This window comes from Rhyacophila brunnea, unplaced genomic scaffold (genome assembly GCF_057557595.1).
Source record: "Rhyacophila brunnea isolate RB1 unplaced genomic scaffold, BYU_Rbru_1.0 scaffold_6, whole genome shotgun sequence".
NCBI lineage: Eukaryota > Metazoa > Arthropoda > Insecta > Trichoptera > Rhyacophilidae > Rhyacophila > Rhyacophila brunnea.
In genome coordinates this window covers 4195739-4223037 of record NW_028233276.1, presented here as the reverse complement: position 1 = coordinate 4223037, position 27299 = coordinate 4195739, and the positions used below count along the sequence as shown (strand labels likewise).

The following is a 27299-nucleotide window of genomic DNA, read 5'->3' as shown; positions in this document are numbered from 1 at the left end:
GATCGTGACCACATTTAAATTTCGTCATCCTTTGAGCGATCAAGACTTTCCATCCTTCTCGATCTTCCGATTCTCTCAGGGCAGAATGGATGATGCCCCCAGTCAGCTCTTTCACTTGGTCGCTCCATCGCGCAGACGCTCTTCCTCTGCTTCCTCTGCTCTCTTCCCTGGAGGCTACCCAAAACTTCCAGTCTCTCCAGGTTGTCCGGTCCGCGCCTGACAATATGTCCAAAAAACTGCAGAATTCTTCTCAGACATCTCGTCGAGAGCCGTTCCTTTATCTTCCGTCTCTGGATGATTGACTGGTTCGTCCTGTGCTCCATCCGAGAAATGCGAAGCATTCGACGCCAACACCACATCTCAAAGGCATCAATTAATTGCCTTCCGTTCTCTTGCTTATATTCAAAAATAATATACATTTAAACAATCATGTGAATTTGTCAGACACGCAATAATAATTTAAACACGCGCTTTAGAAGTGTACAATAATTCACTAGGCCACAAGCTTAATTCTTAAAAATAATATCACAGTTGAATAAAATTAATTAACAATAAGTACCTACCTACCTTAGTAGGTATAATCATATAATAATTAACGTATTTAAATAGGTAGAATAAAAGATTAAAATGTGATCTAATATGAATAAAAATACCAACCAAAACAAAAAATTATTATACCTAACTATTAAGTTTTTATGTTGAATTAGGTGCATAAATTATATTATAATTATTATACAATATAGGTATCAAAAAGTCTAATATTTAAATTATTTAGTATGTGTGTGTAGCTCTAAACTCATTTAAGCTTACAAATAATGGACAACTACCAAGAAAAAATATCACTGGTTATCGTTATCAATTTTAATTCAGTCAATAATTAATTGTGGACTAGGTATGATAATCGAAATCAATTTTGTAATGCAAGTAATATTATTCTGCAGTATAAGTATTTTCTTAATGTTATCTGGAATTTTTAATAGTCATATGACCACCTCAAAAAAGTCTCGCATCTCTTTCAAGATAAATGTTTCCTCTCTTTCTTGCCCTTACTTAACAGGGCAAAATTTTCCTCGTAATTTCGCGAAACGTTTAAAATCTTGCCTTGAATTAAATTTATCTCGGTTTCCGAGACGCGATAACAAATAGACAGTGCGTATTTAATCACATTTCGCGATGGCATTGCGCATTCCCAGTCTTTTGAAGTCAAAACTTCTACCAGAACTGAGGGTAATCGCTAATGGTTATGCATCTGTAGCAACTTTGTCAGATTTCGATGTCCAACATAAAACTCCAGTCACCAGAAAACAAGTATTAATTCCTGTCGCAGAATATGGAGGACGTCATGCTGTCACCATGTTACCTGGTGGAGGAATTGGACCTGAACTTATGGGTTACGTCAAGGAAGTTTTCAGGTACCTATCAACCATTTTTAGCCTTTACTGACATACTGACTTGTGTATTTGTATTATGTACTTTCGTCGCTTCTTCGTCAAGTCTTTCATTATGTTACGTGAACAATAAAATTTAAATCAGAATATTATTAATCTCTAGATGAATGACCTTTTAAGATACGTCGTGTCCTCGATTTTTTTAAAATTATTTTCATAGCTCCCAATTGTCAACCTTTACAGTCGATCTTGATTATATTTTGAAGACTAATTATTATTATTAACGAGTTTTACTTTCCTACGTAGTTATTAACCCAAATTACGTTATTATTTCTATTTGACTTGAAATAATTAGATTCTATATGAAGTTGACAACCCTAATTTAATGATATGTAAATAAAACAGTCACTATTAATTAGTGTCTCTATGTATCCTGTGCACATGCCAGTGCTAAGTACATGGCAAAGATAATAATGGCAAATGTGCCGCAGATGACGTCATGAGATTTTATACTTAACATTCTTTTTACACCAAACCAAAACTAACCTAACCTAACCTAGCCCAACCTAATATCTTATATCTCGTTTACACGTGCATGGATTTACATGTATTATCCTGCAGTTGGCAAGATTGCGTGCATAAATCAAACAAGTTTGGAAGCTTCTGAATTGTGATGATTTATTACGCGCAAGTAAGATTATTTTCGATCAACGCCAAAAAACGAACTACTCACTTTGAGCTTAACCAATTTTCAATACGACCTGTCAGATAGTAGTATAAAATGACAACCTCGCGTCTCGCTTACTCATGAAAAATGAGATTGGAGAGACAGTCAGCACTTTTACATGTAAACAGTTATTGTCACGATAGTTTAAAATAAGCACGATTGCGCACAGTAATTCCATTCCAGATAATGATGTATCAAAATGTATGAAAATTTTAAATTAACAATTATTGGATCGAAAAACTTATGCACCGACAGAAAAAGGTATTTATTATAATTGTCTACATGGAATAAACTGTTTTCGTAAAAAAAAATTATGAAAGCCCACGGCATCTGCGGCACAATTACCGATAAAATTGTTATGTGTAATACACATAGGAATAACAGTTCATCGGCATCTTAATGGATAAAAGTCCTCCAGGGAATGAAAGATGTGTCCGTATCTTACTCACTCCAAATTTTTCTTTCTAAGGTTTTTTAAAATGATGTATTTTCATCTATTTAATGTAGGCATTCTGTCTTGATTAAAAGAATATTTAAGCACTTTATTTTATTTGATCTGATTTACGACGGCACGTAGCTGGAATATACATGCTGTCCTGCTTTGACATTTCTATCATGCAATGACTAACAAGAATTTAATACAGCAATACGTGATATCTATTAATATTAACATTAGTACACTGTACAATGTAATATTTTAGAAGTTTCAGTGGTGGTTTAATCTCAACAGTTTTTATTTTTGCCTTATTACTGCATGATTGACTGATATATTAATGTTGCATACTTCAAAAGAACGTTACGGTGTGTCCAATTTGGCAACTGACTTCTTAAAGCAGGTAGACTTAATATTTGTTCTCTATTTTTTCAGAGTGGCCGGTTGTCCTGTAGACTTCGAGGTGGTGGACATTGACCCTGCATCAGAAAACAACGATGATCTGGAGTACGCGATTACCACCATCAAGAGAAACGGCGTGGGCATTAAAGGAAACATCGAAACTAAGAGCGAGCTAGCTGGAGTGCTCTCCCGAAACGTAGCCTTGAGGAATGAATTAGATCTCTATATCAATATCCTGCACTGCAAATCTTACCCTGGAGTACCCAGTAGACAGAGTGATGTCGACATTATCATTATTCGGTAAGTAAATTTATTTCATGGACTAGTGAAGCGATTCTCAACCAGGTGTCGCGAGTTGAGTCAGATGTTCTGCGACAAATCTTAAACAATTACTATAGTAGGTATTTTCCATGTATTGCAAACAGGGGTTCACTTTTGGTTATAGTGCCGCAGATGACCGCATGACCATTTATCATTTTTTTTTGGTAGATACAGTTTATCAAATGTAGACAATTATATTAAATGCCTTTTCTGTTGGCGGAGACGTTTTTCAATCCAATAATTGTTAATTTAAAGTTTGATATTTTCATACATTTCGATGCATCATTATCACACACTAAGGTTAGATTAGGTTAGGTTAGGTTGGGTTTGGTCTAAAAAGAAAGTTATAAAAAGTCATGCGGTCATATGTGGCTCAATTATCTTATTTTATAACATTTTTATTAGCTTGTATTCTTGTTTGTCCGGTGGTTGTTTGTCCAGTAGAAATCTTGCAATCGATTTTTAACTAACTTCCCGACTAGCTAGACATTTGAAACTTTTAGAATATATCAGAACACGATGCCAATGCATTCTTTTAATACTTTTAGCCATCTTTAAGCAGAATTAAATTCATTTTCAGGTAATTCTGTTTTATATGGAAAGTTATTTCAGAAAAATCTGTAAAAAGTAAAAGACTATTATTAGTTGCTAAGGGGATGGTCCCAGCAACTAAATTATTAATATATACGTGCATTACTATGGAAATCAAAATGAAATGTCAAAATGACAATTCAGATTCTATATTTGTTTGTTTGTTTGTTTGTTTGTTTTTTATTTACGTCATATCAAGTACAAGTTTGAGCATATTGAGCATAATAATTCAACGGAAAATTTAAAAACGTTGTATATAAAAAGTTATTTTTATATTGTAATTATTTTAATAGAAGAGGGTGGATTGTTCTAATTTGAACATAAAATACGATAGAGAAAAAAAAATCGGAAAGATATGCTTACACAAAAATTTTGAATTTCATTGAAAATTTGTCATTGAATTGTGGTTATTTGTCATTTTGTTAATTTTTTAAGTTTAACATTAGTTAATTATAACATTTGTTAATTTGTCATTGAAGTTAGACACTTGAATTGACATTATTCATGTCTATAAAGTATGGGCAGTAACCCTTTGAATGTATAGAATAGTTAATTATATTTTACTAACACTACTGTGGCACTTAGGGGCGCTCATTCTAAGGGGCCAATAAGGCTAGGAAGAAATGCAAATAACATAACTTTTTAGAGTAGATTCCATGCAGATGAAATTTTGGATGTGGGAGGCAGAACTTAAAAATTTCTCTTTGCAAGTATCCAATTCCGCTTGCGTGGCAGGATAATCAAATGAAGTAGGAATTTACATACATTGCAAGCCTAAAATTAGTATGGGTGGCAAGTTGACAATGTATATTAGGTGGAGGTTCTCTGAGATTTTACTAAATACTTCAAGGGTTCCACAAAATGAAAAATGTTGGGAATCACTGGTCAGAATCTTATTTTCTTTGTCACGTAACAGGTTTGCTGCCACCGGCGCCGATCGGAGCCGCATTCACATTCTGTGCCGCCGTATTTGATCGGAGCCGCCCGTATAGTAATCACGAAAATGTCATTCTTTCACTGGCACTACCATTGAGTGGTTTATTTCTTAGCTGGCATCGTAGTTAAATACGTTACCAATATTTTTCGCTAGTTGGTTTTTATTTTGCATCTTAATTAGATTTTTTCAAAACTGCGTAACATAATATTTTAGAGCATTTTATAAGGGCCGACATTCACAAAATCCACTTGAATGTTTTCAATGTGTAGGTACTGTGAAAAATTTTATAATTTACGACTTGTTATAACATAACTTATTTATAACAATACGGTTCAAGTAGCGGTGCCGCCTGACTCGGAGCGGTGACATTATATTTGACTAACGTATTTACATGTTATCGACTAATTAACAATATTATGAATATAGTCATCACTTGGTTTCTTCTACCTTGAACCAATTTTTACGTTTTCGTGGATTGGCACATGGGGTCAATTCTATATTATAATAGGGTGGGTGCGAACCTGTTAAATCCTTTTTTTATATAATTGATAATTCTTCTTCTTTCTTACGATCATGTCCGATCCTAATAGGATCATATGGGCCTCCACCGAGTGGAGGTTTGTATTAACAGATTTTGTTTTTACGAGAAATGGATGTCACGTGGTTGATAATAAATGTTAATAAACACAAAAAACGCATTCTCGCAGTCAAATCTGCAAGAATTTACAACGTGGAATGTTTACTTAAGACACTAAAAGACATTATATTTATGACATGTTGCAGGCAAAACACAGAAGGCGAGTACGCCATGTTGGAGCATGAGTCTGTCCATGGTGTAGTTGAGTCGATGAAGGTTGTCACGGCGGAAAATTCAGAGAGAGTCGCTCGATATGCCTTTGAATTCGCCAAGAAGCATGGCCGCAAGAAGGTGATAAATTGACACTGTACTGTACATTAATTATGGAGTTTTTTTTGTAATTTCATATGTGTTGATGGATATCAAACGCCGTAAAGTCCACATATTGAAAAAAATGACTTTTGATATACGTTTAATAGAGTATGAAAATCTGCCCATTATGGTATACTGCAAACCCCCAAAAGTCCACTGTTTACGTATGAAATTACGTTTTGAAAGATCAATATTTTTTCAAACCACCTTAAGTCCACAAGCGTATTTTATCTAACCCCATAAAGTCCCTACGGACCAATCACTGACAAGCTAGCGGCCTGTCATGGCCGCCATTCTTCTACTTTCAAGCTAAAGGTGAACGACGGCACCTATCATTTTCCTTAATTTCTAAACAATTATTACATAAAATGGATGTAGAAAGTGGGTTTTGTGGATCCAGACAAAGCTAGAAAGAGGTCGAGCACCGAAACTAAGAAGAAAAATGCCGCCAAGACACAGAAATTTTGAGTTTACTTGATACTGAGTACAGTTTTTGACGTTACAGCATGTTGTAACTTGTGAGACAGGGCCGTATTGGAGCAATGCGAATTTACCCATGTAGTTAATCAAGTCTATATACTTAAAATTAAGAGTAATATTGCTTTTATTATTCAATGAACTAGGTTATTACCTAAATATATTTTATAATAATTACTAATACCTAAGATTCCGCTCAATTCAACATTAAATAAATTAAATTTTAATGGATTTAAGTTTTCTACTATTTCATTTGAGTCGTTTTTTGCGATCCGGTTTTCGCCTTTCGGCATCTTTGAGCACTATGCGCACTTATCAAGTACACACTGACAACGAATACAGTTAATTCTCACTTAACAGTAAATTAATACAATAAAGTAGGTAAACACTTTATCACCTACCTATTGAGTCAAGGATCACGATAAAAATGCAACAAACAATTAATAATAATTATGAATAGTTGAAGTGTGGCAGCATGAAAAAAAAGATTTTACCACAAACCATCTAAAAATATAGGTATATATATCTCATAAAACATAATACGTGATTTTTTATTTGTGCCTCAAAAGACTTGACTTTTTTATTAATATTTTTACCATTAGGAAAATTATGACACATGTTTCAGTGGCCATTACGACGACAGCATTCGAAAACGTATTTTACTTTAATTTTTCTACCAATTTACTATTTGTGACATAAACCACTTATAGGTAAATCATTCTATAGTGGCACCATAGGGGATTCGCGCGTGTATTGAATTGCTTGCGACAATGCCTGTTTCAATGCTAGCAAACAATACCACTACAACTGCAAGCCGCATTTGCCGTACCCATGGTGCCACTGTAAAACGATTTACCTATACCTAAGTTGGATAATAAATAAACTTGTTTTGTTTTTATTGATAATGCCAATAAACATACTCCTGGATACGTCCCTTTGAAAATAATAAAAATGGCCGCCCGGATACATATCGAACTGCATTAAGTCCATGCAAAGTTTTTTCAAACCGCTTAAAGTCAAATTGAAAATTTATCAAAACTCATAAAGTCCACCTGTATTTTATCTAAACTGCTTAAGTCCAAAATAAAAACATTTTTTATAAATGTTGCACTGAAGGAATACCTTCAGGACTTCCTTGTAGCCATCGTGGGTATTAGATTCAATTATCTTACAATATCTCACATGTTACAACCATTCGTATTACAAGATATGATAAAACTGCATTTTTCTCAGTTTGACATTCAGTGGACTTTACGACGTTTGATATGTGTCAACACATATGTACGACATAGCTCTACTTACAAGCGTAGATTTTCAGATTGGCACAAGCCAATAATTGTCATAATCAATCCTCAACCTTAATTAATAGCAATCAAACACGATTCAGTTACCAATTTGATCGTATGGATGTTTGGTTTAATTGATTCATAACACTCGTTGTGTTGCTTGTAATAAAATTTTTATTTAAATTATGTACAGTAATAGTTTTGAATTCCATCCAAAATTTAAGTTGGGGGCTTTTTTAACCTTTCTTCCATAAAACATTCATCAGTATGATAAAATTGAGAAATCTTGACTTCAAGGGGTTTTCTAAAATATTATAAGGTTTTTAAAATGCGGTTTTTGTTGAAAATTGTCAGCGGCCCCCGGCCCACTCAATGTGCCATGGGATCTGATTTTGGTTTGTGACCCATAGATTAAGAACCCCTATGCCTTTATTCCAATGCAGTCACCGCGAGTGGAATAAAGGCGCTGGGCTACATTAAACTGTCTTCCCAAAGATTTTCATACTTTAAATGCAATAAGATGCTGATTGTCTTTACTATCATACAAATTATTTTTGTTTCATATAGTCAGTGAACCTTGTAAACCTGAACGATAAACTGACGGCATTGACAGGTGCTGTGCCCGGCTGTGCTCGTAAGCTTACTGTTTCAAGGACTTATCAGTATTTGCAAATAGACACCTCATAACATGAAGTAGACCTTGAATCGGCCCGGTTATTTAAATTTATTGTATTCATCACAGGTGACCACAATTCACAAGGCCAACATCATGAAACTGTCCGACGGACTCTTCTTGGAGACTTCAAAGAAAATGGCGAAGGAGTACCCCGAGATTGAACACAACGACATGATTATTGACAACTGCTGTATGCAGCTCGTGTCCAAGCCCCACCAGTTTGATGTTATGATCATGACCAACTTGTACGGCACCATTGTGTCCAACGTCGTCTGCGGACTGGTCGGCGGTGCTGGACTATTATCAGGGAGAAACTATGGAGACCACTATGCCGTCTTCGAGCCGGGCACTAGGAATACCGGTAAGATTTCTACATGTCGCCTGTTTAATTTTTACTATTTGTCAATTACTACATTGTATAAGCCCAGCTTAAAGTAAGGCTAAATCATATTTGAAAATGTCTAAATGAAAAATCAATGTTAAATAATATATTTTATCCAAAGATGTGTAGAAGTCCATGATCTTTGTTTATAAGTAATTTATTATATGTATGTACATTTGTAATAGGTACTTACCTAATGTTTATCTTACTTGTTTTGAATTAAACAGGAACCGCGATCGCTGGAAAGAACATCGCTAACCCCATCGCAATGTTGAATGCTTCCGTTGATATGCTTGAGCACTTGGGTAACCATTATCATAAAGAATTGATCGAGGCGGCCATCAGGAAGACCATCTCGGAAGACCTCATCCACACGCCCGACCTCGGAGGAACCGCCACTTCAATTGATGTCGTTCAAGCCATAATCGCCAATCTCTCTGTGAACAAGTAGAGATTGTTCATTAGCTTTGAGAAATTGCGACGGCGTTTTTATAGTGACTAATAATAAATGTTACCATGTGAATCTTATATCTTTTTTCTAAATTGCCAAAAATGCTCAATAAGCAATAAACAACACTGGATGATTTGCAACTCTATGGAACACTGAGGATAATATTGTATTACCTTTGGTCTGTGCAATTTTTCATTGGAAATTATTAATAAACAACCTTTAAAAATGTGCATTCACATTCAATAGAAATTATCTATGTATGACTCTCCTCGAATTTGTTTATTTATATTATTTTCATCTTACGAAGTTCCTGCAAATTGCTAATCAATTTGTGTTTATTATAAACAAACTCATGGCAATTATTATATTTAAACTATTCCGACTCTGTCATGATGTGTATTTTGATTCAAGTATATATTCGTTAAGGGTTTTCAATTTAGCAAATCAATTCCTGATCGGGTTTTTTTCCTACTGGCTACATTTTTTGACACTACACTAGAGTTTTGGGTAAATATAAATAATTGTCAGATTAAGAATTAAATTATGCATAGTAATGTTCCCTACATTTTAATTGTATTATTGGTGAAAGTTATGTTACAATCTTAACTTTGTACAAAGTATAACTTTGTTTTACTCGCTGATAAATATAACTCTAATATAAAGTATTTATCTCTTGTATGCAATACACATTTTGAGATTAACCTGTGATGAACTTTACATCCATCTATCTAATGATTGCTTTCAATCCTTGAAAAGGTTCAGTTGTTAGGCGTAAATAAATTTTAAATCAAATAGTGTCCTACGTAATGTTAATAATTATGACAATGGATGTGTAATATGTTGTATTATTTGTTACAATATGCCAGGATGTTGCTATTTTATTATTTATTTGTTATTGTAAATATGTATTTATTTTAAAAGTATTACAAAATGTACAAATTTTGTTAATCCCCATACGATTATCAATTATTATTATTGTTATTGATTGAATTTTGTAGGAGCAATAAAGTTTGTTATTCGAAAAATATTATGTTGTTATTTTAGTTCAATTCAATTTATATTTAGACGGATTCTTTTCTTCTTCGTCGGGGCCAAAACTGAGATTCGTGACTTGAATGATTTGGCCACTGGGCAGGTGGAATTTCCATTGCTTAGCACCTCCTGTCTTGGCATTCAGTGGCACACGGCTTGACAAGGCCCACAGTCATAGTTCAGCCACAAAACTGTAAACTTCAATGGTAGTGCTAGTTATTGGTCATACTTCGAATGCAATATGGTAAACTTTGAAGAAAATTATAATTATTGCATAGTGGTAATAATTTGAATGAAATAAGAAATCGAAAATCTTCATTCACTGCGAACAGGTTACCACCTTGGATTTGGAAAGAATTAATAACTAGCACTACCACGTAATTCGCAATCCAAGTTCCACGGCCCGAATGTAGGTAGCCAAAAACTTATGTTGACCTGACGAAATAATGTCATTTTTTCAATGCCATTTTTCCTTGCTGTTTTATGTCACTAAAAAATTGGAAAGTCCGGCACGGCCAAACTGAAAAGGCAATCTTGAATGTGTAATTTACTTTCAATGGACCCGTTCTTATCTATTGTCATTGAATAAATAATGTGTATATTATAAAATGATGTGTTGGAAGGCATGCTAAGCATTTCATGGACATCTGAAATTAGAGATATCTCTTCTGGAAGAAGACTGGCTTTCTTAAATATATATCCAGTGAACACAGCTCTTTGGTCACATAATCATTGAGAGTCGATGCAGAGGGAGGTGGTCTACTCAACGTTGTAATCGAGTGATTGTTATGGGCCTCAATGCCTTCAGCTACACGAAGAATGCAATGCAGCAGTCTCTGAAGAGCTATAACAAGAACCTCAACAATGATAAGCTTGTAAGCCAAAATGTTTTTAACAAAGTAGAGAACAATAGTCAAAAGTCGTTTTCAGATTATATTGGGGGTTAAAAAAAAATTTCAGTTCATGGAGCCTTTGATGTTTCAGGTTTTTTAACAGGCCGTAAACCGAAGACTAATATTTTTTTTAGGTGTTTTCGCCAAAATATTTTCCCATATTATATACCATCCCATGGGGCGCTTTGGAACTTTCCTAGAAAGTTTTCATCAATATTAAGTAGACGCAAAAGGTTTAGAATAATATATAGAAAATTATGTGTGTTATTTTTAACAAGAAACCATTCGAGAATGTGAGGGAAGCGATATTGGTTTTGTTTACCTACCTATCGATAATCTTTGTCATTGCTGTTACGAAATTTTCGGTATTTATGTAGCCATCGAAATAATAAAAAAAAAAATGGCTGGGGAGGATGTGTAAAATCTGCAACCCGCTACTATTTTATTTAGCAATACACCACTGGTACAATGTACGTTAGTGACCATGTCCGATCCTAATAAGATCATATGGGGCTCCACAGAGTGGAGGTCTGTATTAGCGGATTTTTGTTTTTATGAGAAATGGATGTAAGCCACTTGCTCAACCTATTAGGTCCATACTCTGACTCAAACACAAATTGCAAAACAATATGCGTAGGTACCTAGAGTCTGTAAGCTTGCGTACACATCACACGGAAACCATTGTGCCATCGCGTTCAACTGTTGCAAGTTTTTAATGGGGGGAATGAAATGGATGCTGAAGCGGGGAAGTAAACCGCACGCCAGCTTATAGAAGACAGACTCTACCTATTTGCCAGACCTAGGATTCGAGCTTGGGATCCACTACGTTATAATATCGTCGCTGTAGGATTGGTTTTTAGAATAGACCAAATGTCAAAGATTCAGGAAACAAAAAAAAAATTTCATTATCCTATATTTAAATACATGGAGGTATTTAAATTGTTGTTTTTACAGCATATGAATGCTGTATTCATTACAATGTAATTTACAGAAATGGATGGTTCTGGTCCATTTAGATACAAAAAATCATTCTGCATGTAAAAGGTCGATTTCGACAAAACGGATATTCGACAAACCAATCCTATAGCGACGATATGCTGCTCGGCCATTGTGAGTATGTTAGTTCAAATTTATAAAAAAACAGCTTGGGTTTGTTTTCAGGTTTGAAATTACCACAAGGCTCTATGCCAAACCAGTTTTGCCAAATAATAATTAACAAGTACCTTTTTTGCTTATCTTGGCAGCGTCACATGTCAGGACTGAAAATAAATATGTTTTCTTGAGAGTAATAATTTCCTACAAAATATCATTGTAATGAATAACTTAAAAAAAGCAAAATAGACAGTAAACATTGTAATGAAATAGTACAAAATATTTTAATGCCGAATATTATTTTAACGTAAATATAGTAAATGGAAGTTTGGTAGAATTGTCCTGGCGACATTACTATTGTTTTGACAGCAGCTGTTGACAGATCTACTCGTATAGTCGTATTTATTTGTGAAATAATAATAATTGTTATCAGTGGAGGGTGCTCACCTCGTATCTGTGAAAAATGTTACTCATTGAATCGAGATAAGCATATTATAACTCAATCGAATATTAGCAGTTCACGGGAGTCTTCCATTGACATGTACACCATTTAAAAAACGCTTGAAAATGAAATACATCGCAATTTTTTACATTTTTACTGTCATTACATTGTGCAGTTCTTACAATTTCTCTAAAATCAATGCTGTAGGCGGGACACATGTTGTATACAACGATACGTAAGTATTTAAATAAATTGTAACGCAATAACCAGGTATACAGTTTTGTCCTAAAAAATATTTTTTATTCATTCTGAATTCAAACTTCCTTCGGAATTCATAGACCGTCTAGTTATTTTAGGTTAATATTTTAAATAAAATAGATGTTCAGATAATAGTATAGATAGGTAGGTACCTATTTATAAAAAAAAACTCGTCAAACCAGTTTTATGTCATTATTCTGTGATTGATTTATTTGAGTCGTTCAACAAGTTTGTAGCGGTTTTTATTTTAAATAATCTGATTTAATAAAATAATCATTTGATAGACAACCCCAGAGTGATAAAAACCATTTCCATTAAGTTGCAGTTTTAAGGCCACTTGGGGATTTAAGCCGTGAGTAAGTTTTTAGTCCGTTGTATTAGATAAAGTTTTTGTGATTTTACCTACCCATTAAATTAATTTAATTTTTTACAGATACGAATATGGAAAAGACTATTTCATTGTTCTCAATAAAAGTGTCGAATACGTGTTGGAGTATGGAAATATGGAAGTAAGTTCACTTAACACATTATTTTAAGTAGGTAACTATATAAAATTACCAAAGTCTAGCTACTATTTTGTATTTGTATATGTATGTAATTGTATAGCATTTTAAAATACTAGTTCTGTCACCAACTGATAATATTGGACAGATCAATGGTAAACATAGCAAAAGACGACGCCGCATTTCATGACATAAGAACCTCCGTGATATCTCAGCTTTACCAAACTCTTCCGCATAGTAGATGATAGACCAAAGATTGCCCTGATGGTGGGTGCCCTCCGTTAGGGGATGGCATTATAAGAAGAAGAAGAATAATAATAACCGTAGTTATTTCTTTTAACAATCATATTTTTCCACCAGCAAAGAAAATGGATAATTTTGTAAAATACCATAAAAATTATATTCAAGTAATTAATTGAACATACATAATGCCCAAGCTTTATGCAGTCGGGCAGAGTGATAAATATTTTTTAATTTATTATTGTCAACGGGCAGTATGCAAAATGCTACATAGTCTCCAGGCAATGTATTCTTTCATAAAGCCGCGTTGACACGGTCCAAGTACGATCCAAGTACACTTGGACCGACCGCCATCCACGCGCACTCGTATGAGACATCTTAATACTAATTATTCCTATCAAAGCTAACTTGGATGAGTAGGACGCGGTCCGAGTAGCTTGGATAGGAATAATTAGTATGAAGCTATCGCTTGGATAGCACTCGGTCCAAGTGTACTTGGATCGTACTTGGACCATGTCAACGCGCTTTAACTGTTGCTTTCCGTATTATATTGCTCCCCGTATTATATTGCTCCCATATAAAAACAAGACTATAATTAAATTGTACATATACACTTTGTGTAACCTAACAGGCATTAAAGTATTGCATGGCTGAGTGCACACTGCCTGATCAAAGTGATATTTATTTATGATAAATATATATCACTTTATGAATAATGCCCAGGCATTATCTATACTTAATCACTTGGTCCATGACACATATATTAAAATTATATTGAACATTTATAATGAACATCAAATTTATTATGTCAAAATACATTATTTGGATAAGTCTCAGAAAAATCTCGAACCAAGTAAATTTTTTAAACTAGATTTTTTCGAGGCTTTTCCAAGTCATGCGTTTATATTCAGTCTTGAATCAAAAACAATTGGATAAATATACAGTCGAACTCGGTTATTACGATCACAGACATAGCGAGATCTCGGATGCAATGAGGAGACATTTGTTGACATTTTAGTTTATGATTTTCTCCATACATGTATTCACTTTTATAATAAACTACTTCTCGGGTATACCGAGCAAAACTGTCAATGTGTAAAAACAACATTTTCGACCCTAAGCAATAAAATCAGACTGATGTTGCCGGGATCGGATTACGTTTATGACACTAGTTAAGCGTCTAAGTATCTAATTGGTGTTTTCGCCGACAACATTGAAAAAGTATCCACGCATATGGTTGAAATTTCATGTAAAAAATCCTAGCTGAAGTCAGTAGGTACCTACCAGCGTTCATTCAATAAACAACTTCTTTTGTAGTTTATGCATGCCATGCTTGTTTCGGGGAAAAATTCTAATTGTCTATTTTTGTTTGAATTGCGAATTTTTGTGTTGTGTTATGCTCATTTAAAAATACCTATTCTCTGATATGAGTAATGCTTATAACGAGTAATGCTTATAACGAGTAATGCTTATAACGAGCAAATTCAGTCAGTCCAATCTTCCTCGTATTAACCGAGTTCGACTGTATTTGGTTCTTGTCTATTTAGTGGAAGCCAGCGTCAAACAAATTTTGAAAATTGCCAATATACTGGATTATTTGTTAGATTAGGTTAGGTTATCATTCTTGAATTCATGAATTTTGCCGAAATCGGCTATTTGCCGCTGTTCCTGCCTGGCTTCCAGACAACAGACTTGTACCATATATTTATTATTGCAAAATGTGAGTAACATAAGCATTTTAATTACAGTCATTCAACACAGAATATCCAGCCAGGATATTTACTGCCAGCGATGATTCTACCAGAACATTTCCTGTTTTCATAACAGCACGACAGCAAAAAGGTCAGTACAGTAGTGTCAGCCAATTATAAATGACACTTCCATTCGATGAACAAGAGAAACTGGTGTATTCTATCCTTCCAAGGCTTACCGTGAAACATGCAAAAAATAGAGGTGATACAATGTATAAGTATGACATATTTATTCAATCTTAGTTTGTATGAACGAAAAATAAACATTATAATATTGACTATGTAAACTTGACATCTATGAAAACACCATTTTTTTCATTGGTTTGTTCGATATCTGCACCTGCGCACTAGAATGATAGTGGTGAACCTACCGGTAAAAAAACGAACTGCACCGTGCAGAGACTCATTTTGGGGTTAACCAATTTTCACTACCTGCCAAATAGTACTATAAAATGACAACATCGCGTCTCGCTTACACTTGAAAAATGAGATTAGCGAGACAGTCGGCACTTTTACCTGTAAACAGTTATTATTGCGATAGATTAAAATACACACTATTGCTGCACGTAAATCCATCCACGTGTACAGGCGCTATTAGTGTGTGTTGAGTCTCCACGTCCCTAAACCCACCATTGATGCTTATTGTTTTTGATTGTCTTGAATGTATTTTGTAGGTGTACAGTCGTGGCAGCTCCCCATTGTTACGGACAACAGAGAATTGCACACTTTCTCAAGAACCCTTTGCCCCAATAAGAATTTCTTCCTTCAAGCATCCAAGAATTTATGCAGTAAGTTTAATATCATTATATATTATTGAAATTGGAGATTCGAATCGTTATAAAGAACAGATGCTCCGGGCCGCATGCATAGAATGTTGATGTTATGTAAAACTAATTGATTACGATCCGAATGCATAACTGACATTTTACTCAAAACTGTAAATAATATGATAACATAGTGAAAGTGTTCTGCAATTAAAATTGTTGTCATTTTACCACATTTTTCTAAGCTCGTATTCTTGTTTGTCCGGTAGTTGTTTATCCAGTACAAATCTTGCAATCGATTTTTAACTATCTTCCCGACTAGCTAGACACTTGAAACTTTTAGAATATATCAGAACACGATGCCAATGCATTATTTTAATACTTTTAGCCATCTTTGAGTAGAATTGAATTCATTTTCAGTTAATTCTGTTTTGTATGAAAAGTTATTTCGACACCATTATTGGTTGCTAGGGGTCTGGGGTCCTAGCAACAAAATATATGTGCGTTACTATGGAAATCAAAATGACATTTCAGCATTCTATATTTGTTTGTTTGTTGCAAAATAGGAAAAATATGATTTGTTGACAATTGCCTTATTTGTCCTAAATTATTGATACATAGAATTGTCAAGTTAATATGATTCAACAGGAAATTTAAAAACGTAGTATATAAAAAGTTCATTTTATCTTGTAATTATTTTATATTGTGATTTTCCATTAATAATAAAATATGTAAACAACACAACATAAATTGAATAATAAAATTATAAATTAGTAAACTTTCAATAGTTTGTTTAATGGTTGCTTTATCAGAGATTAATTGAATAAACCCACAGATAAAGCATATCTGGCATTGTAACACATTCACAAATCTCTCCATCGTTTTATTTGTAAAATCTACAAAATCTACAAGAACTTAAATCTATATCATGTATCTAAATTCTTGTAAATCCATGCAAATTATTCATTTCTTATTGGTCAATGTTTGTGTAGATAATCGGTACTCCATATAATCCTGTCAAAAACTATAATTATATTTACTTGATTTCTGTTTATGTAATTATTTGAGAGCAATTCTCACTTTAGTGTTAATTTCTCCACCAGGGGTGTCAACTGTTTATTGAAACCACCATAGCCTTCTATGTCGGTGCGAGGTATGTTTCCATAGTGAAAAAAGCATTACCTTCTAAATTATCTCTTGTTCCACCCCATATCTTTGAAAATGCACTTCTATCAATCACAAAATGCGGCATCTTCCTGCTTCATATACTGTTGATTTTACCTTGGTTAATGAACATGAGAATGCTGTACATAATGTGGGCAAGATATTGTAGTTTTTTTAGTTTTGATACTATGCAGAACTTCTCGGTTTTTTCTCATTTGTCTGAAGATGTACACTATACACCCACATCTCGAACGTGTCCGTAAACTTGTACATATGCAGATCGCTGTATCACACTTCATTGCGAAATGTAGTATCGGAAATATACGGCCGTATATTAAAGAACGTCCAGTCCAACCTCTTTGGGTCGTATAGTACTGACACAAAATTCATTTCTAAATAAAACACGGTTCTTGTCGGATTACAATTTACAGTAAGCCAGCAGCAAACAAATTTGAAAATAGCCGATATACTGGATTATTTGTTAGGTTAAGTTAGGTTTTCACTCTTGAATTCATGAATTTTGCCAAAATCAGCTATGAAAATTGAATTAATGTTCATATTGAATCTAATAAAATTGGAGACCGTATAGCAGTGATCGCCAAACAGTCGCTTGCGAGCTACCGGTAGCTCGCGGTGACATTTTCGATAGCTCGCGTAGGATATTTTGTCATATTTATAAATTTGCCTTTCAAATTTTGTTATTGGACTCCGAAATGAAATAAAGGCATTGTTTTGTTCTACCTACTAATGTGAATCAACGTTTTTCACTATGAAGGTGGTTAAAAGTAGAAACAGACTCACATATGTAGGTACATCTTGATAATTGCATTCGGATGAGAGTGACAAGGAACTCACCAAGAATTCAAAAAATTGTGGAGGAAAGTGAATGCAAAGTGAATGTGAAATTTTCAATTATTATTTTGTTTATAAATAAATAATTTAAGTATGCATTTTATGTTTTATAATATTTTATATAGTCCGATGTCTTGACAATTTCAATTTCTGAAAGTAGCTCACATCCTTATTGAGTATGGAGACCACTGCCGTATAGTATACGGTCATCTCTTTCCGATAAGAAAGCTCACGATGAACTGTGTCACGGTGGTTACATGTAACCCATCTTGAAGGCCTTAATTTTCCAAGATATTGGTTAACCCTTTATAGGGCAAAACATTTTTTTCTTCATTTCAAACCGATTTCTACCATTTTGCATCAGATATTTCATATCTTAAAACAATTTCAATATAAAAATAAAAAATATCTATCAGAAATTTGGAAAAACTATAATTTATGGTGGTTTTTTTATCAATCAGTGCCCATTCAGGTGTTTTTTTTTTTTGATTTTATGATATATTTTTTTCAAATTAAACAAATAAATAATGGTTGTAAATATTATTTATTTAGTCATAAGAAAAGTTACAATTCAATTTTTATTTTTTTTATACCCATTTACGTAATACTTTTCAAAACATAGTATGCAAAGCAGTACATTACATTGCTTACAAAAATAAGATATGCTTTTTGGCTCTCTAGCCGTACTAGAAGCACACCGACAGCTCTTTTTCTTAGATTTACTCATAATGAACTGAAAGAAAATAAAACATATTATCGTAACAGTACCTACCGACATACAACATTACCATATTACGAAGTGACCGCGAAAAATTGAATATGTTGGGGGAGGCCTTCATCCAGCAGTGGATAGACCCCGGCTAATGATGATGATGTTACTTCTACAGTCAAATATAATACAATACAACCCCATGAAAGTTGCGATTTTGATAGTAATTGAGTACTTTAGCATTCAATTGATGTCACAACTAACAAAAAAACACCATTTATTCTCGGATATTTTGAAAACTTTTCCGATCCCAAATATTCTGAGTAAAAATAAAATATATTTATGATAGTATACTATATTCACAATAAAATATAACTATACACAACTGCCTAAGCCGCTTTTTTATGTTTAAAATAATTCTAGAAGAGAAGAAATTTGAGGTTATGTACTTCCCGCTTGGCATTAGAATGATAGAACAAGTACTCTATCATTATATATATGGAAAAAATATAATGTAAATCGATAAATAAATGCATATTAAATAATTATGTACATACATTTTTTCACAACACATAATATAAATGGTAACAAAATGACTTTCAAAGTCAAGTGTCACTCGCGAATTCGTCGAGTCGCGACCGCAAACCCGCAATGGCCGATACATCGACCAATCGTTGAAATAATGTTTTGCGAGCGATTGACGTACACTTCATATTGGATGGCTTATTTCGTAACCAGAGAATGTTCTCGACGACGTCTTGAAGCACTAAGGTTGATATTTCCATATATAGTGTATGACTTATAGCTCATAAATGAGGTGGTCAATAAATAAACTGTTTTTGACCTTTGCCCTATAAAGGGTTAATTTATTAGGTTAACATATCTTCATGCGACAAAGATGAACAGCGAACCGTATTAAAGTTGAGGTGTGTATTGTTAAGGCCGTATATTAGTCACAAAGTGATCCGGTGGTGTATATGTACGCTCTGTAAAAATACCGTATGTATGTAGAGCAGTTTTAATAAAGTTTTAATAAAGTATGTAGAGCAGTTTTATGATTTTTCTGAATTTGTTTATTCTTATATAATAAATATATATCATCATCATCAGCCTGAATCTATCCGCTGCTGGATGAAGGCCTCTATTAGTTAAATAAAAACATGGTTTATTATATTTATTTATTGTACATATTATTTCTTATCTATTGCTTCCCAGATTTTCATTATCTCTCAGACAACCATTTACGAGTATGTTATCGATAATGCCATTTTTACGATTTATTGATTTTAAGGCATATTATGATTTCATCGTTGCCACTTTGACATAAGTAGCTAAATTAGGCGAGTTTCGGAGTAGTAACCCAATATGCCGAATATTCTCTGATCAATTTTCAACTGTATCAGAAATTTAATGATGATTTAAAAATTTACATAAACATTGAAATCATCAGGCTCGCTCCAAGAGACTTAAACCCCACATGCAATTTTCGAAAAAGCCCGTCCCTCTTTCTTTTCGGAATAAAAATTTGTTTTACTCTAAATTGTACATATTTTTCTTATTCGCAATCGAACCATGGTGGTGAATTACCTTAAGAGCATACATAAGTGAAACGGGAAATAATTTTCAATTGGGACGAAATTTACGAGCGGCATTCGAGGTGGGAGCATGTCGATTTTTTTGTATGGCGTCCAGTGGCGGCCGGTGGTCTTCAGAATAGCATTTTCTGGTAGTGCGCAATGGTTTACCTTCCATAAAGAGAATATCTTCTTCTTTCACCCTGTCACGACCCAGCTTTGGGGCATAGGGCAATCACAAGTTCGCGCCACTTCCCTTGGTCCATCGCCAACTCTTGCGCCTCCCGCCTTGTCAGACCTGCAGCACATAGGTCGCTTTTGTGGCACCGCTGCAGGGTGAGGGAGGGCCGGCCATGGCGACGGAACCCTTGAGGCTGTGCCCTAAGGGTACGGTGTGTCACACTTTTTGGCGGCATCTGGAGCACGTGTCCTAGCCACGTAAGGTTGTAAAGCGTCTTTTCATGATTACCTCAATCACCGAAGGCTGCCGTGTTCCATTACCGACTTCTCAAAAGGTAAATTAAATATGTCTTTGATTATTTATACTATATCTCAAAAAAGATTTGAACAGGTAGAATGACTTAATATCAATAAAGAAATATAAATGTCACAGTTTATGGCTTTACGCTCTGAGCGAACAATGCGTTTGCGCGTTAACCAAATAAATAACTGCTGATGTTTTTTTTTTATTATTTTGAATGTATTTGAGTGGTTCAGAAATAAACGCGGCAGGTTTGTATTTTCGTAAAATGTTGGTGATTCATCAAATATGTTAACTGTAAAATTATTAAAAATTAACTCTCCAACATTGTTATAAAACAGAAACTGGCGTTTTTGTTGCTAGAGTCCTTCCTTTCGTGCGCCGATCTAGAAGTGTGTAAAAAATTCTACACAAAACGCCATTACAGGAACATTCAGCCACCGTTTAAGCAGTATACAATGACCTCATTGTAATCCTGTGCAAACTGAAAATCTATTTGGATCGCAATCGTTTTGCGCTCATGAACGGAGTATTGTAAATAATACTGCTACATGTTCTACTACGCGAAGTGAGTGATACACGTATGAATAACAATGAAAAGTTGAACGATGTCTTCAAAAATGCAGGCAGTGCGTAGCACTTGCATGGTATTAGAGGAGCCGCCGCTGATGGCGTCGTAAGAATATATTCTTATATTGTGTAAAGATGACTAAAAAACATTATCCCTGTACTCGAAAAAGCAAACATATCAATGAATATATTATTATTATTACTAATATAACAATAAACATAACACTAAATGTATGTATGTTGAATTTTTATGACAAATTATGTTCCATTCGGCATGCGTCATTAGCACAATACGCGCTTTGCATAGTTACGATTTTTTTAGACCATGCCTCAGCTGAGGTATAGCCTTATTGATAATAATTTTAGTAATAAATGTAATAATTGGGCACAAAATTTATAATTCTTATTTAAATTGTTTAAAATAATTAATTAGTAATACCTACCTTGTCTGCTGTTGTTTATAAGTTGATTATAATCTTTGTTGTATTATTTTTTATCTTTTTTATCTTCAACCATGTGGTATTATAATAAATTAATACTTGCAAGTTACATTGTCACAGAAATATTTGGATACACAAAAACGCACTGATGTTTGGGTGAGTTATAAACATCTCACGATTAAGTGGTAATAATAATTTTGACTTCTTTATTTGAAAAGAAGCCTTCGTCTTTGACCACCATATAGCGGACATTGCCAAACAACGTGATTTATATTTTCACTGTCACTTCTGCATTGACAATATCGAGTATGTTCCTATTGTTTATAGGCAGTTTTTCTTAGCCTTTTAATTTTACAACACTCAGCATCCCACCACGAAACTGAATATCTATGTTTATTTGACACAACTTTTTCCTTTATTAATTTTACGGTCATTGCATGTCTCGTAATTCAATCAATAGCTATCTGTAATACGTATTGTACTATTCTTGGGGGATACGTTATTAAATATTAGTCTGTGGGATTTTCAATGAAGAAATTGACTGGCTTCCTAAAATACATTCCTCGTCTAGTTTACAAAGAAGGCTTACCAGGTGTTTTGCTTGACATCATGGCAGGTGGCCTGTGCGATATCTTAAATCCAAGACAGTGGTGCTCCAGACATTGATAAGAAAAATCTGTCATAGCTCTTTTCATAGTAAAGTTGTTCTATGAAAATTTTGCACAAGGACTGTATGTTCACAATTAAAAAAATAAACAAAAATGCTTGTATTATGTATAACAAGCCAAACTTTTGTTGAACATAAGATTAATATATAACTGAGCTTATGCTCACGGTCGAAAATGAAGAATTTGGGGTATCTTTGAAATGAAAGTCTCAATAATCTGTATACTTTGTTGGAAAGATATATCACACCGTGAATGTAAAACTATAGGTACTAAGTGAAATTTTTCCGATTTCGAGATTTAATTGAGAAACAACTGCAAATGTCAAGAGCTCTATAATGTAAAAATGAACCAATAATTGCAGACTAAATAATTTTCATTGAATAAGACAAATAATTTGGTTTTACAATACAAAGACAGAATGAAAACTTTAAACCCTCGTATCTCTGAACTATTTGCACATACTATGGTTTTACTTGGTATATAATTGTGATGCCCTGTCTTCTTTCAACGAAGAAATTAACATTGCATGATCACATAAAATACGTTAATACAATAGAGTAATATTATTGTAAATTGCATCAATTTAAACTAGTGCATATATTGAAATTTGACGATTTATTAATTTCCTCCAACAGATGACAAAACAAGCGATGTGCACACGGATACACTTCAGAATCATCCCATCATCCACATCTACACGTCAAGCATCACAAACATCTCTCTGCATGTGCGGGTGGACATCGTTAAAGACTTCTACCTCAAATTGAACTCGGCGAAGAACTTAACGACCAGCCCTTCCGAGCCCAGGATCTACTTCTATTCATTTGAGTATGGCGCACTCGACAATTTGATCGACCTCGATGCCTCCCTCAAGACTGATCTTAATGATACTGCAAATAAAGAGTTGGAAATTGACAACACCGTACCAGGTAATAGACTAGTGACGATAGATTGAACTAATTTTATCAGTTTAAGAATTAAACTACATTAGAGTCAGCGTTTCCCACAAATGAGGTTATACAAAAATTAAAAAAAAAATATTAACCCATTAAAGAAAAACAGAAAAGGAGAAAAAAGTGGACCAACAGCCAGATTAAGTTTTATAGTAAACTAGCAGTATCACCCGGCGCTGCCCGGGAAATATTTGAAAATAAAAATTCTAAATTTAATACGTAGAGTGCAAAGAATTGAATAAAAAAATATAATATTAGAGATTTTTAATATAAAGTATATTTTTGTACATTTTTATTGCATTTAAATTTCTTAACAAGTAGTACATTTCTATATGATATAAATATTCATCCATAATATAAAATATCCAATTCATCATTCCAGGGCTTTTCGATATACAATATTTGTGGCTTTTCCATTTGGTGCCAAAATATATAGACTTTTACTACCCCCCACTCTTGATGCCGCTATATACAATAATTGTCCGTGAGTGAAGTATTCCGATTTAATGTAGCAGCACAGTGTCGCCCGCACCGCGATTAGCGATTCTAATAATACAATTATTTGCATCTAACTTTGCCATTTGACCTCTGATCAAGCTGAAATAAACGCCAATATTTTTTAAATGTACACATTCAACGACATTTCCAATAAAAACTTTTGGTTGCAGCATTTACTTCCACGTTTCAAGGCCCTGTACGCGGCGCCCTTTTTCCGCAAAAACCGTAAAACTGTCCCTGGGCTGCAACGGGTTAAATCTGAAATTCGAGACCCCGACGACGCACTCCGTCTCGTCGGCCTCCCTCGACTGTCCAAATTTTGTCGAAATCCGACTGACGAAAAGGACGGTACAAACAAACATCCAAATATATTCTTCAAATTATAGTATAGATCAAGAGTTTACTAAAACTGTTCCAACTTTTATATTATAAAATAAATTTTAATATTTTTTTAAAAGTTGTGTATTAAAACACTTCGCTGGTTTTCACATCTAAACTCACCTCGTCTGCCCCACAGCCATAAATCAAACCTTCTAGGAATGTCTCTCCGATGTTGCATATGAAGATCGCGCACATAGGGATAGTGTCTATAGGAATGACCAATTCGTATGCAGTATAGAACCATATTATGGTCTGTTTGATTGGATATTGAATTGTTTAAAATATATTAGATGTTATGTACATATCAATATATTTTTTTGTTTGCAGACTATTCGTTGGGAAACAATGAAACAACACATAATAGGACATCATTTGAAAAGACAAAGAAGTACTTCTTGGAATTCGCAAAGAACGCCGTGCAGGCGAGCATTCTGAAAAGGTTTAATGAAACCATGAAGACTGTCCTCATTCGGCTGGACTCGGATGATGACACCTGCATGCTCATCTCCATACAGAACGCTTCGGTGAGAAAACTTTTAATGATCGAGTTGCCATTTAATATTTACATACTTAGTACAATTACATGTACAGGTTCAATAATTACAGGTGTTCTTTGAGTTACGACGGGGTTCCATCCCGGCAACCCTGTCGTAAGTCGAATTGTTCGTAAGTCGAGTTTCATACAAAATATGTATGCACTTTTTTTGGTAAATTTTCAGTATCTGCTCACTCTTTCCGGGCTCATCATCATAGGCGGAAATTCCGTTTTTGACACACTACATTAATTTTGTGTTCTAATTATTCTCATTCGTAATAGCGAATGTACACGTGCATTAAAAGTGCTGACTGTCTCTCCAATCTCATTCTTCAAGTGTAAACGAGACGTGATGTTGTCATTTTATAGTACTATTTGACAGGTCGTGAAAATCAGTTAACCTCAAAATGAGTCTCTGCGCGGTGTAGTTAGTTTTTTTACCACCAGGTTCTCCACTATCATTCAACTACGCAGGCACAGATATCGAACAGTCCAATTGTCCAACAGTCCATCTAAAAATGGGATATAAAAAACCATACAAATCAAAGCGTATAATTGATACAAAATGAAAGCGCTTCTCAAATATCGTTAATATTGGCTTCCATTTTTTATGGTTTGAATCAAGGCATCAATGATAGCTACTTACCTTGATTCATAGACGGTGTTACCATAAAAGCCGGTAGCCAATATTAACATTTTAGAAGAAGCTTCAGTCGCATGACTAAGTTAACGATGGTGGCTAAATTAGTTTAGCGCATTGGCCAGAATCCAGTGGATACAGGTTCAAGTCCTGTCCGGCACCATATATTTTCATGATTTTTTCTATTAGTCTTGTTCTGAGATGTTTCCTAATTATGTATTCGTAAATCTGATGAATTATTCATGGAACTAAAAAAATTGTTTATTATTTAAATAAGTAAGTACAGTAAAACCAAACAATGATTCGGTTGGTCGATGGTGTGCATGCGGATGGGGTACAGAAAGTCCCAAAAGGTTACTAGATTTTCTGTTTTTTTGTGTATTAAGCCGCGTTGACACAGTCCAAGTACGATCCAAGTACACTTGGACCGAGTGCCATCCAAGCGTACTCGTATGGGACAGTTTCATACAAATTATTCCTATCCAAGCTAACTTGGATGAGTAGGACGCGGTCCGAGTAGCTTGGATAGGAATAATTAGTATGAAGCTGTCACTTGGATGGCACTCGGTCCAAGTGTACTTGGATCATACTTGGACCGTGTCAACGCGGCTTTAATTAAAACACATTCATTCAAAATTAATAACCATTTATTGATAGAAATCATAAAAATGTTTTGTGAGGATATTCATTTATTCCATCAAGAGTCGTTTATTTGTTTCCATCTTCCTCCACCAGAAACCCAGCAATTTTATAATCCCACGTAAAGATAAGACTCCCCGTTGAAATTTATATCAAATTTAATTGTTTATGGAATCTCGCCAGTATAGGCAAATGTTTTATTCTATATGGAAATTGTGGACCTTTCTTCTAATAATACCTTTTTCGAAATCATCGATGTTGATTTTGGTATTAATTGATTTCCACTTCCTTTTGGGTGAAGATGAAGCGGGCTCCCCCCCAATTTTTTTAAATTTAGTATAACAGTGGGAAGTCAGCTTGGGCGGGCTTCTGCAACCTTTTTCGATACATTTATCTTATTATTAATGTCTGCATCTTTATGAGTTCTTTCGATTGGCCAGAAAGCAGTATGCCACGCCCTTTTGTTTTTTTTCGATATCTCTAACTACATAAAAAAATACGATTCCAACAAATAAGTTTCAAAAAAGAAATTATTTTCTCTATTTTTGGTCACTGTGTACTTTTGAGTAAAAACGAAATGTGCTGTCACCTTGAAGGTCAAAGCCGTAGTAATTACCTGGCAGCCAATGTGTGCGCATTCGTATGCATACAATCCACGAACCGAATCATTGTTTTGTGTTTACTGTACCTACTATTATGCATAGTGTCCTTAGTTTTCAACAATAAAGAATATGGAGATAAGTCAAAATGAGTAGTACAGTTAGTACTCTCTCAGTAATCCGCCAACCCAAAAACCTGACAAGTGTCCAATTAGCGAAAGCAGCGGATTATAGTGCACACATACAAAATATGGTAAAAATTAAAACAGGTACCTATTTCGTGAAAATAGTTTTTTTGAGAAATTTGTACTAGCAAATTACAGTTTTATTTATAATCAAAATCAAGTATTTACTAAATTATACTTATTTATAAACTAAGTTTATCAACTGAATATTAAACAGTAGGTTACAACCAGTTGTTCAGTGAGGTAGATATTCTTGAATGGCTTAGGATTCCTGGCTTTCCCTATGACCAAAAGCTTCATGTTGTGTGTCCCGGTTGTATTGAAGCACGGCATAATTGTGATGCGGTCCTTGGGCACTTTCCTCTTTTTTACATTACTTTCTTCTCGATGAACGTATGTTTTACGAAGGAGAAGTT

The 27299-nt window shown here is 34.2% G+C and overlaps 3 protein-coding genes across 3 annotated transcripts in view; all 3 read left to right on the top strand.

Moving 5' to 3' along the window:
* Nucleotides 1–27299, top strand: part of LOC147065120 (uncharacterized) — a 578962-nt gene that overhangs the window by 478286 nt on the left and 73377 nt on the right. The window lies entirely within an intron of this gene.
* On the top strand, nt 1032–10045 carry Idh3g (Isocitrate dehydrogenase (NAD(+)) 3 non-catalytic subunit gamma). The gene is made up of 5 exons (XM_085956771.1): nt 1032–1412; nt 2984–3250; nt 5583–5727; nt 8254–8548; nt 8797–10045. The coding sequence occupies exons 1-5, from the start codon at nt 1174–1176 to the stop codon at nt 9018–9020; spliced, it is 1170 nt and encodes a 389-aa protein (XP_085812897.1). The 5' UTR covers nt 1032–1173; the 3' UTR covers nt 9021–10045.
* LOC147065121 (SID1 transmembrane family member 1-like) overlaps nt 12382–27299 on the top strand; it is a 30373-nt gene continuing 15455 nt past the window's right edge. Inside the window, exons 1-6 of the mRNA XM_085956754.1 lie at nt 12382–12714; nt 13171–13246; nt 15229–15322; nt 15906–16019; nt 23089–23382; nt 24613–24809. Of these exons, the coding sequence (XP_085812880.1) occupies nt 12605–12714; nt 13171–13246; nt 15229–15322; nt 15906–16019; nt 23089–23382; nt 24613–24809 (885 nt within the window). The 5' untranslated portion in view covers nt 12382–12604. The remainder of the gene's footprint in view (nt 12715–13170; nt 13247–15228; nt 15323–15905; nt 16020–23088; nt 23383–24612; nt 24810–27299) is intronic.